This window comes from Leucoraja erinacea, unplaced genomic scaffold (genome assembly GCF_028641065.1).
Source record: "Leucoraja erinacea ecotype New England unplaced genomic scaffold, Leri_hhj_1 Leri_255S, whole genome shotgun sequence".
NCBI lineage: Eukaryota > Metazoa > Chordata > Chondrichthyes > Rajiformes > Rajidae > Leucoraja > Leucoraja erinaceus.
Genome location: NW_026576156.1, coordinates 74,697 through 92,976, shown reverse-complemented (window position 1 = coordinate 92,976; position 18,280 = coordinate 74,697). Strand labels below are relative to the sequence as shown.

General features: G+C 45.0%; 1 protein-coding gene across 1 annotated transcript in view; it reads left to right on the top strand.

Moving 5' to 3' along the window:
* LOC129693311 (ribonuclease T2-A-like) overlaps positions 1 to 16,366 on the top strand; it is a 44,648-nt gene extending 28,282 nt beyond the window's left edge. Inside the window, exons 3-7 of the mRNA XM_055630159.1 lie at positions 4,799 to 4,857; positions 6,018 to 6,081; positions 9,895 to 9,953; positions 14,752 to 14,838; positions 15,984 to 16,366. Coding sequence (XP_055486134.1) covers positions 4,799 to 4,857; positions 6,018 to 6,081; positions 9,895 to 9,953; positions 14,752 to 14,838; positions 15,984 to 16,068 — 354 coding nt within the window. The 3' untranslated portion in view covers positions 16,069 to 16,366. The remainder of the gene's footprint in view (positions 1 to 4,798; positions 4,858 to 6,017; positions 6,082 to 9,894; positions 9,954 to 14,751; positions 14,839 to 15,983) is intronic.
* Positions 16,367 to 18,280: the final 1,914 nt, after the last annotated feature.

The window sequence follows — 18,280 nt, the reverse complement described above, 5'->3', positions numbered from 1 at the left end:
TGGTCTGTAATTCCCCGTTTTCTCTCTCCCTCCCTTTTTAAAAAGTGGGGTTACATTAGCTACCCTCCAATCCTCAGGAACTACTCCAGAATCTACAGGGTTTTGAAAAATTATCACTAATGCATCCACTATTTCTGGGGCTACTCCTTAATTACTCTGGGATGCAGCCTATCTGGCCCTGGGGATTTATCGGCCTTTATTCCATTTAATTTACCTAACACCACTTCCCGGCTAACCTGGATTTCACTCAGTTCCTCCGTCTGATTTAACCCCCGGTCCCCTGCTATTTCCAGCAGATTATTTATGTCTTCCTTAGTGAAGACAGAACCAAAGTTGTTATTCAATTGGCCTGCCATGTCCTTGTTCCCCATGATCAATCCACCTGTTTCTGACTCCAAGGGACCTACATTTGTTTTAACTAATCTCTTTCTGTTCACATATCTATAAAAACTTTTGCAGTCAGTTTTTATGTTCCCTTCCAGTTTTGTTTCATAATCTATTTTCCCTTTACTAATTAAGCCCTTTGTCCTCCTCTGCTGGACTGAGTTTCTCCCAGTCCTCTGGTAGGCTGCTTTTTCTGGCTAATTTGTACGCTTCATCTTTTGTTTTGATACTATCCCTGATTTCCCTTGTTATCCACTGATGCACTACCTTTCCTGATTTATTCTTTTGCCAAACTGGGATGAACAATTGTTGTAGTTCATCCATGCAGTCTTTAAATGCCTTCCATTGCATATCCACCGTCAACCCTTTAAGAATCAATTGCCAGTCTATCTTGACCAATTCACGTCTCATACCCTCAAAGTTACCTTTCTTTAAGTTCAGAACCCTTGTTTCTGAATTAATGATGTCACTCTCCATCCTAATGAAGAACTCAACCATATTATGGTCACTCTTGCCCAAGGGGGCATGCACAACAAGACTGTTAACTAACCCTAGGTACACAAAAAAGCTGGAGAAACTCAGCGGGTGCAGCAGCATCTATGGAGCGAAGGAAAAAGGCAACGTTTTGGGCCGAAACCCTTCTTCAGACTAACTAACTAACTAACTAAGACTGTTAACTAACCCTTCCTCATTACTCAATACCCAGTCTAGAATAGCCTGCTCTCTCGTTGGTTTCTCTACATGTTGGTTTAGAAAACTATCCCGCATACATTCCAAGAAATCCTCTTCCTCAGCACCCCTGCCAATTTGATTCACCCAATCTATATGTAGATTGAAGTCACCCATTATAACTGTTTTACCTTTGTTACACGCAATTTCCTGTTTGATGCCATCCCCAACTTCACTACTACTGTTAGGTGGCCTGTACACAACACCCACTAGCGTTTTCTGCCCCTTAGTGTTTCCACATCCTCCAAGCTAATGTCTTTCCTTTCTATTGCGTTAATCTCATCTCTAGCCAGCAATGCTACCCCACCTCCTTTTCCTTTCTGTCTATCCCTCCTGAATATTGTATATCCCTGTATGTTCAGCTCCCAGCCTTGTTCACCCTGGAGCCATGTCTCTGTGATCCCAACAATGTCATAGTCATTAATAGCTATCTCCGCATTCAACTCATCTACCTTATTACAAATTACAGGATGTTGCCAGGACTCGAGGGCCTGAGCTAAAGAGAGAGGATATCCAGGCTAGGACGTTATTCTTTGGAGCACAGGAGGATGAGCAATGATCTTATAAAGGTGTATAAAGTCTTGACGGGAATAGATAGGGTGAATGCACAGTATTTTACCTAGGGTGAGGGAATCAAGAACATGGGTTATAGTGAGAAGGGCAAAGTTTGATAGGAACCTGAAGGGCAATTTCTTCACACAGAGGGTGGTGACAACACAGGTAGATTAGAAGATTACAGCCACCTGCTTACGACCCTTACCTCCTTTAACAACCTGGGATTATCCCACCTGGAGCAAGTGACTTGTTAGTGTCATCACCTCCTCATCATCAGTTACCCCACACCCCCCCTCCCTGATCTGTACGCCTCCGCTTCTGACAGCTCCCATTCCCTGATAACGGGTGATACAATGCCCTCAGCCATGTTCCAGCTGTGCCTCTACCTTGATGCAGATCACTCCATTATACCTAATCTCCACACTCCACTCATCACAATTACAGGCCTATGGAAGGCTCTTTGATTCACTTTCCCTTGAAAAGCTTCTGTCCTTTTGTACTCACTGCCTCCCCCAACTCACCACATTCAGGTGGGCTTCCATAGGAGTCTCACCTTCGCCAAGACCACTCCTTCCTTCACTCCCTCATCATCCTCTCCACTCCTGGGCGATTCAGGGAGCACCTGAGTTCCTTTACCTTTTCCTGGTGTGGGAATACTCCTCCTCTGTACGTAAAACATCTCTCATTCGTCAGTGACAATGCCAGCTGCCACAACAGCAACACTCGTGATACGTGGCGACTGGGGGGAGCGTTCCATATTGTGATTTTCCAACACGAAGCACATTATCTATTCTTGCATCAGGACACACGAGTTGAAAAGTATTCTGTCCATTTATTTTTTTTGTGAGTTTATCCATTTGGAGGCAAAAACGGGAAAGCAGACTATTATCTAAATGGTGGCCGATTGGGAAAGGGGGAGATGCAGCGAGACCTGGGTGTCATTGTACACCAGTCATTGAAGGTAGGCATGCAGGTGCAGCAGGCAGTAAAGAAAGCGAATGGTATGTTGGCTTTCATAGCAAAAGGATTTGAGTATAGGAGCAGGGAGGTTCTACTGCAGTTGTACAGGGTCTTGGTGAGACCACACCTGGAGTATTGCATACAGTTTTGGTCTCCAAATCTGAGGAAGGACATTATTGCCATAGAGGGAGTGCAGAGAAGGTTCACCAGACTGATTCCTGGGATGTCAGGACTGTCTTATGAAGAAAGACTGGATAGACTTGGTTTATACTCTAGAATTTAGGAGATTGAGAGGGGATCTTATAGAAACTTACAAAATTCTTAAGGGGTTGGACAGGCTAGATGCAGGAAGATTGTTCAGGATGTTGGGGAAGTCCAGAACAAGGGGTCACAGCTTAAGGATAAGGGGGAAATCCTTTAAAACCGAGATGAGAAGAACATTTTTCACACAGAGAGTGGTGAATCTCTGGAACTCTCTGCCACAGAGGGTAGTTGAGGCCAGTTCATTGGCTATATTTAAGAGGGAGTTAGATGTGGCCCTTGTGGCTAAGGGGATCAGAGGCGATGGAGAGAAGGCAGGTACGGAATACTGAGTTGGATTATCAGCCATGATCATATTGAATGGCGGTGCAGGCTCGAAGGGCCGAATGGCCTACTCCTGCACCTAATTTCTATGTTTCTATGTTCCTATGCTTCTCCACATAAAATTTAGTAATCTCTAATTTTTATTTTGTATCCCAGATCTTTTGTTCGTGGTTTGCGAATACTCTGAGGGCAAAATTCTGTTTCCCAATCTGCTACAAAACGAGGGTCACCTGTATGTGGTTCTACTATGTCCTGGCTGACCCCTACTGTCCATAGGGGCCAGACTCCCTCCTACGTACATCCTTTGTTCCTTGCCCATCCAATAATAACTTATCTCCAAGTGTTCTCCAGCTGGCACGCTCTCTACTCATTCCCCTGAACCAGTTCCAGCAGTAGGTCACGTTAATCATGGAAATTCTCCAGAATGACATCTCAGGAGGTTCTCCACATCTTTGCCTTTCACTCTTGTATTACTCCAACCAATATTGGGCAATTGAAATTCCAACATTACCACTCATTTCTGTAATCCTTGCAGATGTGAAGATGAAATAGACCCAGTGATGAGATAGTATCCTTTATTCCAGCCCAATCAAGTTTGTGCATGGCCTCAAGGAAATCTCCTCTCTTCAGTCTATAGTAAGTGGCATCGGTCCATTGGTGAGAGACGATGGTGCAGCTTTGATGGTGTCCTGTTAGGAGAGGGGAATGTTTCATCCATAGTCTATAATACCATTTTCCTCTGCCCCCATCTCCTGTTTACCATCCTTGCCTTTTCTGATCACCATGTCTCCTGAATATCAAGAGGTCAGTTCTGCCGAGAATGAGCCACATCATAATCTCACATGGCTCTTTGTAGCTGCAGCTCAACAAACTTACTCACCACATTCTGTGTATAGTGTGGACACCAGATTGTGTCTCTCAATTTGCTCCTATCCAACAATTCCTTCTCTGTCATCATCCAACACTCACACCCTCTGTTCACCTTATTTATTTTTGCTGTAACTGCCTGCTATGCCCATACCTTGCTGATCTTGATTGAATCGTCCTGACTTGGGCATTGTCCCAATCCCATCAACTTGTAACCTGTCCATCTCATACAGGTTTCATCTGCCTCAGAACTGGTTCTACTACCCCCAGAATCGTATGTACCATGGATGTAACCACTCTATCACCACCTTCTCTTCACATTTATCTGTTCTCCCTGAAGCCTGGCCCTGCCAGCAGTCCAGAGATTGCCACCTGTCCACCTCTGGCAGCATCGACAGACCTCCGTTGCTGCCTTCTCCACATTGGTATCCATGTGTACCACGTGCTTTGGGTCCCACTTTCCTTTGCACCCTCTCACTCATATCATGTGAAGCAGAGAAACATCCATCTAGAGAGAAGCAACCAATCCCACGGTCACTTTGACCCATCCACCTGTCTCTTCCCCTCCCCCCATTGTTCACTCACCCCTCTGTCATTTTGACAAACCCTCCCATTGCTTGTCCACCCTCTGCCTGTCAATGACCCCAAATGATGTATCATTTTTTCTTGTGTTCATCTAGTTTGTTTCAGCGATGGATTTTCATTCTTCTCTTTTCAGGTGAAAGGCTGGACCGCCTGTGAATGTGGATATCCATACTGGACCATTCATGGCTGGTGGTAACTGTCTCTTTATTCAGGTGGGTTATAATGAGAGATGGGAGTTGGCAGGGAGAGCTGACGGGGCTCTAGTGGTGGGTTTGGGCTACGGAGCTGGGCTGTGGTCTCCACTGAGCCTGGGCACCAGCGCCAGAACAATATCTGGTTCTGCAGCTGGACGGCTGCATCCTGAGCAAAGGTCCTCAGCTTCACCTCAAATACCCGCCCCTGAATCTGAAACCGTGTCCCCACTTCTGGATTCCCTCATAAGGGAAACATCCTCTCGGCACAACCCTGTCAGGCCCCCTCACAACATAGTCTATTCGAGACGATCACCTGACATCCGCATATCTCCAGTGAGCCTCAGCCCAACCTGCTCAACCTCTCATTCAGCACCCCATCCCAGGAAGCATCCTTTCACCATTCACCCAACTGCTTCCATGGCAGCTATACCTCTCTTTAAATAAAGGGAGCAAGACTCTGTCACAATGTCACTAAAGGCCTGCAGAGACAAAGCAAGACCTGTCAGAATAATATACACAAAACGTGGGTGACAATTAACTTCTTTGTTCACAATAACTTATCAAACCAGAGACTGTTTTGCAGACTCAAAGCATGCAGCCTTTTAATATCATATTTAATAGCAAGAAATGTGGACTGGGTCAGGTATATTTGTTAACACAGTTAAATATTGTGTTCTAGAATTCTCCTCTTTCCCTTATCAAGCTTATCATTAAAGATCAAGATGTGCAAGGTCAGAGTGACCAGACATGTTCAAACTATGGGACACCTCACTGAAATAAAGTTCAATTTCCACGGTACAAATTGCAGATTCAGGTTACAATGATATCTCCCTTATCATTTTTTGCTGGGCCAACTCGGCAGACTATTTTACTCGCAGACATCCATTCTGCAGTCAGCAAATTTGCTCATAAGATGGGAGAACATGTTCACACAACAAGATGGGAGAACAGTTCAGTTCTTCCCACAAATCCCACACCTCCCCACTACAATAGTTGGTGTCATTCTACGGATTCTACAACGCTGGAGTTACAGCGGGTCCCCTGATCTCCGGCACTGAGACAGAACAGGAAGTGTTGCCCCCGTGAACAAGTTGTCAGCAAAGTAAAATAACTCTTCAGCTTGGAAGCAGCAACTCACCCCAACCTTTTATCTTCCAGGCCCCCCAAAGGTGGCAAGGGGAATGAGGGGAATAAGGATGAGTTTAACGACAATAAAATAAAGGTCAGTAAGTACTTACGGTTCAAGACATTGGTGGTCTACCAAAGCTGGTACGTTTTGCCTGTTTGGCCCATATCCCTCTAACCCCTTCCTATGCATAAAGCAGTACTCACGTCTCTTCAACATTATAATTCAACCCACCTATACCAATTTCTCAGAAAGCTTCTTTATCCCCAGCACCTTGTGTGTGAATAATTCTTTCCCCTCTCACGTTAAAGCTGTGCCCTCTAGTTATAGCCTACCCTATCCTGGAGCATAGGCTGCCTGTCTGTCTGTCGGTCTGTATGTCTGTCCGTCTCCCTCCATCTCCCTCTGTCTCTCTCTCTCTCTCTCTTTCTCTAAAACACTGATCTAGTTATCATCTGGTTTGCACGGTTTTTCTATTTGCACAAAAACTGTACAGGATAGCGCTATGATTTTTAGTCAGCTCACTCGCCGTTCTCCTGTGCAGCGTGTGCAATATGTTTTATTCTAATCGGTAGTATACTGCAAAAGTTAGCGAGGTTTAAAAATTGTAAACACCACGCCTGCGCAGTTCGATCTCCTCTCCTGCCAGTCAGCGCCGTGCGGTTAGTCTCTTCTCCTGTCAGTCCCTGGGACGGTCCGCCCTTTCCTGCTCCATCGCGTCTTTACTGGAGCTGAGGATGGCCGGCAGAGGTGTCCAATTTTTGGAGGGACCGGAAGCGGCCTGGCCCGGCGTGGAGTCGATGATGTCGCCAAACGGAAAGCAGAGAATCTGATCTTGTTGTGAGTCCCAAACGCACCGCCAACACAATGCCTCACAGCCCCTTACCCATTGATCCCCCCAGCTTGCTCCTAACCCCCTCCCCCGTGATACCCCCCTCCCTCATGGCTCGATACCCCGTCTTTACTCCAAGCTATCTCCTCCCCTCCCCCCCGCCTACACACACCTCTCCCCCCACAATACCCCCTGTCAACACACCCCCCTCCCCTACACACCCCCTTTGCACATAGCCCCCCCCCCCCCCACACAAACACTCCCCTCCCACCCCTCCCCATCCACACACACCTCTCAGCTCCCCCCAACCCCCCCCCATCCAGACACACCCTTCCCTGCCACACACACCCCTCCCCACCCACACACATACCCCACTCTCCCCCAACTCACACCCTCTCCCCATGTCCCCTGCCAACACACCCTCTCCCCTACCTCCGCCCACACCCCTCCGCCCCACTCCCCACTCCACATCCCTCCTTCCCACCCCCACAACCCTCCCACCCTCACACACCCCTCCCTCCCACCCACACACCCCCCCTCCCACTACACCCCCTACACCAGCCCCCTTTACTCTGATACCCCTAAATAAAATCCAGTGCAACCAATTGCCTTCAGAAGTCACCTAATTAGTAAATAGAGTCCACTTGTGTGTATTCTAATCTCAGTATAAATACATCTGTTTTGTGAAGGCCTCAGAGGTTTGTTAGAGAACATTACTGCCAAACAGCATCATGAAGCCCAAGGAGCACACCAGACAGGTCAGGGATAAAGTTGTGGAGAAGTTTAAAGCAGGGTTAGGTTATAAAAAAATATCCCAAGCTTTGAACATCTCACGGAGCACTGTTCAATCCATCATCCGAAAATGGAAAGAGTATGGCACAACTGCAAACCTACCAAGACATGGCCGTCCACCTAAACTGACAGGCCGGGCAAGGAGAGCATTGATCAGAGAAGCAGCCAAGAGGCCCATGGTAACTCTGGAGGAGCTGCAGAGATCCACAGCTCAGGTGGGAGAATCTGTCCACAGGACAACTATTAGTCGTACACTCCACAAATCGGGCCTTTATGGAAGAGTGGCAAGAAGAAAGCCATTGTTGAAAAAAAGCCATAAGAAGTCCCGTTTGCAGTTTGCTACAAGCCATGTGGGGGACACAGCAAACATGTGGAGGAAGGTGCTCTGGTCAGATGAGACCAAAATTGAAGTTTTTGGCCTAAATGCAAAACGCTATGTGTGGCGGAAAACTAACACTGCACATCACCCTGAACACACCATCCCCACTGTGAAACATGGTGGTGGCAGCATCATGCTGTGGGGATGCTTTTATTCAGCAGGGGCAGGGAAGTTGGTCAGAGTTGATGGGAAGATGGATGGAGCCAAATACAGGGCAATCTTGGAAGAAAACCTGTTAGAGTCTGCAAAAGACTTGAGACTGGGGTGGAGGTTCACCTTCCAGCAGGACAACGACCCTAAATATACAGCCAGAGCTACAATGGAATGGTTTAGATCAAAGCATATTCATGTGTTAGAATGGCCCAGTCAAAGTCCAGACCTAAATCCAATTGAGAATCTCTGGCAAGACTTGAAAATTGCTGTTCACAGACGCTCTCCATCCGATCTGACTGAGCTTGAGCTATTTTGCAAAGACGAATGGGCAAAAATTTCAGTCTCTGGATGTGCAAAGCTGGTAGAGACATACCCCAAAAGACTTGCAGCTGTAATTGTAGCGAAAGGTGGTTCTACAAAGTATTGACTCAGGGGGGCTGAATACTTTTGCACGCCACACTTTTCAGTTATTTATTTGTAAAAAAATTTGAAAACCATGTAACATTTTCCTTCCACTTCACAATTATGCACCACTTTGTGTTGGTGTATTACATAAAATCCCAATAAAATACATTTACGTTTGTGGTTGTAACGTGACAAAATGTGGAAAAGTTCAAGGGGTATGAAAACTTTTGCAAGCCACTGTATATCCTTTTATTATTGGCCCCAGGCTTCAATATCCCTCATCAGCTGCGATTCTCTACTCCTGAACAGCCTGAAGAAGGGTGTCACCTATCCATTACCCATTACACATGCTGCTTGACCCACTGAGTTCCTCCAGCACTTGCGTCTAGCATCTTCAGTTAGTTGCATCTTCTCCACTCCTGACAGCCTTGCCCTTCACTCCAACAGGAACCTGCTAACCCTGAACTCTCATGATCTCACGTTTAAAAGCTTCCCACCTACCAGGCGTTCTTTCAGCTGCTAACAGCTTCTCCCAATTGTATTTGTTCTTCTCTTCACAAACTATATATACTGCAAACCCTATGAGCAGATGCAAACAAGGAATTTAGTTGCAGCCGGGTGATGATACAATAGCGCACAAAAAAAAATTCGGAACATTGATCTAAATCCTGTGATTAAAAAACTTGGAGACAAATGCTTCAATAGGCTTGGCAGAGAGGGATATTCTTAATGTGAGCAGATGGGATTAGTGTAGTTGAGTAAATTGCATGAACCCAGTATGGCAAAGAGCTCATTTCTGTGATCATAGAGATATAGTGTAGTGCAGCACAGAAACTTTTCCTTCAGGTAACCTTGTCTATGCTGAACATGATGCTCATCCGCACGACCCCATTTGACCACATTGCGATCTCATCTCTCTACTCCTTTCCTACCCATGTACCTGGACACCCCTACCCTGGAGAAAGGACTCCAGCTATCTATGCTGTCTATGCCCCTCATGGTCTTATTGTCCTTTATCAACGTTCTTTCAGGGAACATCCTGGTGAATCTTTTTTGTCCAACTGTAAATATACGGCTCAATATTCAAGTGTGCAAATATCTTATGGGTTTCTGTTACTTTATGTGGAAATCCTCACGTATTCCAGCCTGTACTTCCCTAGTATCTGTTTATTTATAAACCCACAAATCCCTGGACCCCACCCTATTCCCAGATACCTGTATCTGTTTTCATTTTGCTGACCAACTTGCAATCAGCTGCTATCTAGGGTTTGTGATGTTCTATTTCTTGTATTTTCAGTTTTTATTTCACTCTTGCCCTGACACAAACTGTTAATTTGTTTATTTTCAGGATTTACTGAACGAGATGAAGACCGATTGGCCAGATCTGGCTAACAGGAAAAAATTTTGGTAATGGTTTGTGCCTAAGATGGATAAATTCCCAAGGGCTGACCAAATATATACTTGCACCTTGTGAAAAGCTAGAGTAGAAATTGTGGAGCCCCTTGCACAGATATTACCATCATCTTTAGGCACAGGTGAAGTTCCGGTGGCTAATAGAAACATAGAAACATAGAAATTAGGTGCAGGAGTAGGCCATTCGGCCCTTCGAGCCTGCACCGCCATTTAATATGATCATGGCTGATCATCCAACTCAGTATCCCGTACCTGCCTTTTCTCCATACCCTCTGATCCCCTTGGCCACAAGGGCCACATCTAACTCCCTCTTAAATATAGCCAATGAACTGGCCTCAACTACCCTCTGTGGCAGAGAGTTCCAGAGATTCACCACTCTCTGTGTGAAAAAAGTTCTCCTCATCTCGGTTTTAAAGGATTTCCCCCTTATCCTTAAGCTGTGACCCCTTGTCCTGGACTTCCCCAACATCGGAAACAATCTTCCTGCATCTAGCCTGTCCAACCCCTTAAGAATTTTGTAAGTTTCTATAAGATCCCCTCTCAATCTCCTAAACTCTAGAGAGTATAAACCAAGTCTATCCAGTCTTTCTTCATAAGACAGTCCTGACATCCCAGGAATCAGTCTGGTGAACCTTCTCTGCACTCCCTCTATGGCAATAATGTCCTTCCTCAGATTTGGAGACCAAAACTGCACGCAATACTCCAGGTGTGGTCTCACCAAGACCCTATACAACTGCAGTAGAACCTCCCTGCTCCTATACTCAAATCCTCTTGCTATGAAAGCCAACATGCCATTTGCTTTCTTTACTGCCTGCTGCACCTGCATGCCTTCCTTCAATGACTGGTGTACCATGACACCCAGGTCTCGCTGCATCTCCCCCTTTCCCAATCGGCCACCGTTTAGATAATAATCTGCTTTCCCGTTTTTGCCACCAAAATGGATAACCTCACATTTATCCACATTAAACTGCATCTGCCAAACATTTGCCCACTCACCCAGCCTATCCAAGTCACCTTGCAGTCTCCTAGCATCCTCCTCACACCTAACACTGCCCCCCAGCTTAGTGTCATCCGCAAACTTGGAGATATTGCCTTCAATTCCCTCATCCAGATCATTAATATATATTGTAAATAGCTGGGGTCCCAGTACTGAGCCTTGTGGTACCCCACTAGTCACTGCCTGCCATTGTGAAAAGGACCTGTTTTCTCCTACTCTTTGCTTCCTGTCTGCCAGCCAGTTCTCTATCCACATCAATACTGAACCCCCAATGCCATGTGCTTTATGTGGCACTGTTATTTAAGGGCATCAAGGACAAGCCAGGGCACCACTGGTGAGTGAGCCTGCATCAGTAGTGGGTACATTACTAGGTGATTCTGAGGGACAGCATTTACCAACTGTTGATAGATAAAGACTGATGAGAGATAATCATGGAAAATCATATCTCACACATTAGACAGAGTATTTTTAAAGAGGTGACCAAGAGGATTGATTGAGGTCAAAGATTGTTATCTATGTGGACATTAGCTAGGCCATGACAAGTTCATAAGTGATAGGAGCAGAATTAGGCCATTCGGTCATTCCACACGAGTGACCCAGCATCGATCCCTGTGGCACACCACTGGTCACAGATCTCCAATCTGAAAAACAAGTCATACACCTCTGGCTCTTGCCATCAAACCAATTTTCTCACCAATTGACTAGTTTGCACTGGATCTCAGGTGAGCTTACAATGCAATACCTTGTCAAAGGCCTTGCTGAAATCAGCAGGCCACATTGCCCTCATCAATCCTCTTCATCACCTCTTCAAAAAACTATCAAAGTCATGAGGCACGATTTCACACACATTGCCATGCTAATCAATCCTTGCATTTCTAAATGCAGCTAGATCATGTCTCTCTCCAATAAAATCCTACCATTGATCTTAAACTCACCAGTCTGCAGTTCCCTTCTGTCATCGGCCACCTACATTGTCCTCCAACTAATTTGAAACATAGAACAGCACGGGAATAGGCTCATCAGCCCACCGTGTCTGTGCCAATCATATTACTGATTTAAACTAATCCCATCTGCCTGCACAAGGTCCATGTCCCTCCATTCCCTGCCTGTTCACGTGTCTGTCTAAATACCTCTTAAACATTGCTACTTCCACCATCTCAAGGCAGCATGTTCCCTACCACTCTGTTCAATAAAACTTCCCTCGTAAATCTCCTTTACACTCTCTTCTCTCACCTTAAAGCTATGCTGCCTAGTATATGACATTTTCACCCTGGCTATCTGCGCTATCCAAATCTCTGTTCATTTTATTAAAAGTTCCTATCACTGATCCTTAAGGCACAAACTAGTTACCAAGATTCTGTCTGAAAAACAGTCCATGTCTGCCACCTTTCAACAAGTTAATTTTGGATCTAGTTTATCAACACCTCTCGTGTCTCCAGTGCCTATGGATCAACCTACCACATGGGGCCAAGTCAAAAGTCTTGCTTAAGTCTGAAAGATAGTGCGGTAGATGTGGATTACATTATCCACGCCAATTAATTAATTTTTAGTTGCGTCTTTGTATTAATGTCTTGTTTTTGCATAGTCTCTTTATTTTCTCTGTCTTGTATAATTTATGTTTGAGTCCATGTGCCTGTGATGCTGCTGCAACTAACATATGCATTGTACTTGTACCTCCCATACTTGGGCGGATAACAATAAACTCAACCATCGAGTACATATCTACGCTAATTACCACTTGCATCCATTTGGTCAATGGGTTTCTATGCCTTGATGATTTAAATGGTCATCTAGACACTTCCAAATGTGAGAGGCATTTCTTCCACTGCCTCGGGCAGTGTGTTTCAGATTCCAACTATTCTCTTGAAAAGGTTATTTATCAGATCTCTAAATCTTTTACCGCTTCTCCTAAATCTGTGCCATCTAGTTTCCTCCTTTCCACTGCCTCTTAAGCCCCTGTCCCACTTGGGAGACCTAAACAGCAAACTCGTGACCTTGCCCGCCACCCAAAAAAAAAATCAATGTCGAGGTGACCTGCAACCTCCTACCACCTCCCACGCATATGTTGAAAACTTTCCTCGATTATGAAGAAAACCGGCTTCGACTAGACCTGCGACTAAAAAATTATCGATTTTTAAAACGGCAACCTATTTTTAGTCGAGGCCGGTTTTAATCATGATGAAAAAATAGCACCAACCTAGATGAGGAATTAGCCCCAGAAATAGTGGATGCATTATTTAATCATGATGAAAAAATAGCTAGATGAGGAAGTAGCCCCAGAAATAGTGGATGCATTAGTGATAATTTTTCAAAACTCTTTAGATTCTGGAGCAGTTCCTGAGGATTGGAGGGTAGCTAATGTAACCCCACTTTTTAAAAAGGGAGGGAGAGAGAAAACAGGGAATTACAGACCTATTAGTCTAACATCGGTAGTGGGGAAACTGCTAGAGTCAGTTATTATCTCGTGGGGATGCCCTCCCGGCCTACTGGAAGTCCCCTACCTCGGGACACCCCCGCAGTTTAATGTGGGTAAATGTGAGGTTATCCACGTTGTTGGAAAAAACAGGAAGGCGGATTATTATCTGAATGGTGTCAAGTTAGGAAAAAGGGAAGTACAATGGGATCTGGGTGGCCTTGTTCATCTGTCACTGAATGTAAGCATGCAGGTACAGCAGGCAGTGAAGAACACGAATAGCATGTTGGCCTTCATAACAAGAGGAGTTGAGAATAGAAGCAAAGATGTCCTTCCGCAGTTGTACAGGGCCCTGTTGTACAGAGACCACACCTGCAGTATTGCATGCAGTTTTTTTCTCCAAATCTGAGGAAGGACATTCTTGTTATTGAGGGAGTGAAGCCTAGATTCATGAGGTTAATTCCCGGGATGGCGGGGCTGTCATATGTTGAAAGAATGGAACGAATGGAGCAAATGTATATACTGGAATTTAGGTTGAGAGGGGACCCCATTGAAACACAAAGGATTTTTTAAGGGATTGGACATGATAGAGGCAGGAAACATGTTCCTGATGTTGGGGGTCCAGAACCAGGGGCCACAGTTTAAGAATATAGGGGTAGGCCATTTAGAACGGAGATGAGAAAAAACGTTTTCACCCAGAGAGTTGTGAATGTGGAATTTTCTGCCTCAGAAGGCAGTGGAGGCCAATGCTCTGGATGCTTTCAAGAGATAGTTAGATAGCGCTCTTAAAGATAGCAGAGTCAAGGGATATGGGGAGATGGCAGGAATGTGGTACTGATTGTGGATGATCTGCGATCACAGTGAATGGCAGTGCTGACTCGAAGTGCCGAATGGCCTACTCCTGCACCTATTGTCTATTGTCAATATGCCCATCCAAATATTTTGAAGTCCATCTCTACAAGACCTCATTCAGCTTGTTCCATAAATGTAGCCCCCTCTGTGTGGATAAAGTTGCCCCTTAGGTCCCCTTTAAATCTTTCCCCACTCACCTTAAACCTATGCCCTCATGTTTTAGACACCCTAACCCTGGGAAAACAGTGACTTTATTGCCTTCTTTGCAATCCAGTGAAAACAGTCCCAGCCTATCCAGTCTCTCCATACCAATCAAACCCTCCCAGTTGCATCCTCCTGAATCTCTTCTGTACCCTTTCCAACTTATTTACAGCGTTCCTATCGTTGAAATTATTCCTATATATTTATTTGGAATGATTCCCCTAGTTGGGTGACTCTTTTAAAGAGAATTTCTGTTTCTGCTTCAATTCATCTTTCAGCTCTGCAACTCCGCATATTGATACATTGCTGATCCTAATCTCTTTCCACAGGTCCCATGAGTGGAATAAACATGGTAAGCCTGCTGCTCAGAAATTAACAGTGCATGAGTACTTCAAGAAAGCTCTGGACTACTACAGGTGAGGACCTGATGTGTGCATCTCACTGACATGCAGCCCAGCCACAGGGGGGGAGAGACAATATGAGGGAGGGTGGCAGAGAGACAAATATATGGAAGGAGGGAGAGAGATGGAGGCAGGGTGATGGAGAGAGAGTGAGAGCAAGAGGCGGAAGGAGGGAGAGGAGGAGGATGGAAGGAGAGAGAGTCTGAGGGAGAAGTTAAAGAGAGAGAGTGTAAGTTACAGAGGGGGGGAAATGAGAGGGAGAGGGGAGATTGAGAACTGAGAGCAAGAAGTGATGGGAAGGAAAAGATGGAGAGAAAGGAAAGAGAGAGCAGTGTAATGAGAGGCAGAGAGAGAGAGAGAAAGAGAGAGAGAGTGGGAGATAAAGGATGCAATGAGGTAGAGAGAGAAGGGGGAGGCGCACAGATGTAACAGATGTAACAAAACAGACAGATGTAGGAAACAGAGCTAGACACAGGAAGATGAGAGATGTGTGAAAAGAGAGCTGAGGCAGACAGATGTGATGTGAAGAGATACATGGCGGCATATGCAGACTGAGTGGGAGACAGACGGGGAGAGGCAGATGTAGAATATAGATCATATAGACAGTGAGCTATGCAGTATGGAAACAAGGTCTTCAACACCTTTTCCAGACGATCCAAAGTGTTTACCTCGAGCCAGACCCATTTGCTTCCTTTTCGCCCATACACCTCGAAACTATTCCAATCCATGTACCTGTCCATATATCTGTTAAATATTGTTATTGTACTCACCTCTCCCACTTCTTCTGGCAGCTCACTCCATATACCCACCACCCTCAGGTCCCTTTAAATCTTTCCCCTCTCATCTAAAATCTAGTTTTAGACTCCCCAACCCTTGGGGTAACTCTAGTGGAGATGGACAGAGAGTTGCACAATGCAGCAGGAAGACAGGTTGTTTTTGGTCACAAATCGTTGCTTGTCTCCAATGTGATTGTGTGTCAGAGAGGGAGAGTGTGTGGAGTGGTGGGAATACGGAGAGGGGGCAGATGGCTCAATGGGAATTAAACAGGGAGGATGAGGAATGTGGGGATGTTTTTTTGGTGAGGGGGAGGAAGGGATGCAGGAATTTGTTTTATTTATCAGTGTTGAATGTTGATGAACTATTCTTTGTTTGTGTTGCAGTGCTTTGAATAACTGTACAAAAAAAGGACCAGAGGTAAGGCATGCTCAATTAATGGTTCTTTGTTGCAAGGTGTTTGTGTTCTGAGATAGAAACATAGAAAATAGGTGCAGGAGCAGGCCATTCAGCCCTTCGAGCCTACATCGCCATTCAATACGATCATGGTTGATCATCCAACTCAGTATCCTGTACCTGCCTTCTCTCCATACCCCCTGATCCCTTTAACTACATTTAACTCCCTCTTAAATATAGCCAATGAACTGGCCTCAACTACCATACCATATAACCATATAACAATTAATGCACGGAAACAGGCCATCTCGGCCCTACAAGTCCGTGCCGAACAACTTTTTTCCCTTAATCCCACCTGCCTGGACTCAGACCATAACCCTCCATTTTCTCATCCATATGCCTATCCAGGATTTTTAAATGATGCAACGAACCTGCCTCCATCTCGGAAGCCCATTCCACAACCACTCTCGAGTAAAGAAGTTCCCCCTCATGTTACCCCTAACCTTCTGTCCCTTAATTCTGAAGTCATGTCCTCTTGTTTGAATCTTCCCTATTCTCAAAGGGAAAAGCTTGTCACATCAACTCTATCTATCCCTCTCATCATTTTAAAGACCTCTATCAAGTCCCCCCTTAACCTTCTGTGCTCCAGAGAATAAAGACCTAACTTATTCAACCTTTCTCTGTAACTTAGTTGTTGAAACCCAGGCAACATTCTAGTAAATCTCCTCTGTACTCTCTCTATTTTGTTGACATCCTTCCTATAATTGGGTGACCAAAATTGTACACCATACTCCAGATTTAGTCTCACCAATGCCTTGTATAAATTTAACATTACATCTCCTTACATATTTGCTCTTCCAATTCTTGCTCCCCATTAGGCGGTCTATAATACACCCCCTATAAGTGTTGCTACACCTTTCCCATTTCTCAGTTCCACCCAAATAGCCTCGCTAGATGAGACATCTAATCTATCCTGCCAAAGCACTGCTGTAAAATAGTAAGATTAAACGAGAACTTACCAGTTTGAAGTTTAATGAAGATTACGTGAAGAAGCCCCGCCAGTTCGCATGTGCATCAATCTTCAAAGCAGTGGTATGCAATCACAGGTAACAGTAATTGAAGTAACACAGTAATATCAGAAACCTGAGAATTACCAGATGACCTTTGTGAGAGAGGGTTGGGAGTGGAGGGCACGTAATCACCAACGTAACTCCTCATAAAATAAAGATCAAACTTCAAATTGGTAAGTTCTCCTTTAATCTTACTATTTTACTTCGAAGTCACGTGAGTGATTCCTTGAAGAGTTCAAAGCTCTGTGATTTCATGCCGTAGATTCAAATCCCGGCGTCTCACTGCATCGATTGACTCCGGATGAGTGAATAATCAACAATGCATTAACCATGACATTGATTTAAACGTATTAATGTTTTCCGTTAATAAAGAAAATCAATAGCAACTCCTCTATCTCAGGGTAGGCTAAAGTGGACGCAAAACAGAATGGGCAAATAGCCCCGGGTCTGCAATCGACCTAAAGTAAAAAAAAAAATCAATTCCCTTGACCATCCTGCAGCCGTGAGGATATGGTCGATGGGAACGTCCATTGCCCTGGCCGCCGACGTTGATGATGCCCTGGTGGAATGAGATGTAAAATTGGTAGTGTTAATACCCGCATAAACCAGAACCTGCTTCAGCCACCTTGAAATAGTCTGAACCAACCTTTTCTTGTGTGGTTGTTTGTGGCTAATAAACAATACTGATTCCACACCTCTTAGGGTTCTTGTGGCCTTGATCTAATATAACAAACGTGCCCGTACACATGGGCGTGAGTCCTTAGGGTATGCCGAAATACGACCTTAAAATCTGTCACCCCGGTTCTGCTCTACTTGTGCAGATCCGAAATGTAAAACGTAATGGCATCTGCAGCCACTTCCATCCTATCTAACCTCAGTTTTTGCAATGTCTGCCCTCGTTGTGCTGAAACTAATGTCATGACTAAGGATGTAGCTGGAGCCCCCTCGTGAAGTATTGTTAACACACTTTCAATATCCAATACTGTCTATACTTGTACTGGGAGAACTTGTATTAAAGATATCGTTTACAAACTCGATATCCAGGGTTGAAACCCAACAGAGTGGGTCCCGTTTGCTGCAGCTAATATGATGGGAAGGCATGTTGGGCACAGTTAATGGCTCTGTCGTCTGAAGTTTCTTTCAGCTTCAGACGATAGCTAAAATAAAACAATTCCTCCACTTTGATGACCTCGAAAAGATCATCCACACATTTATCT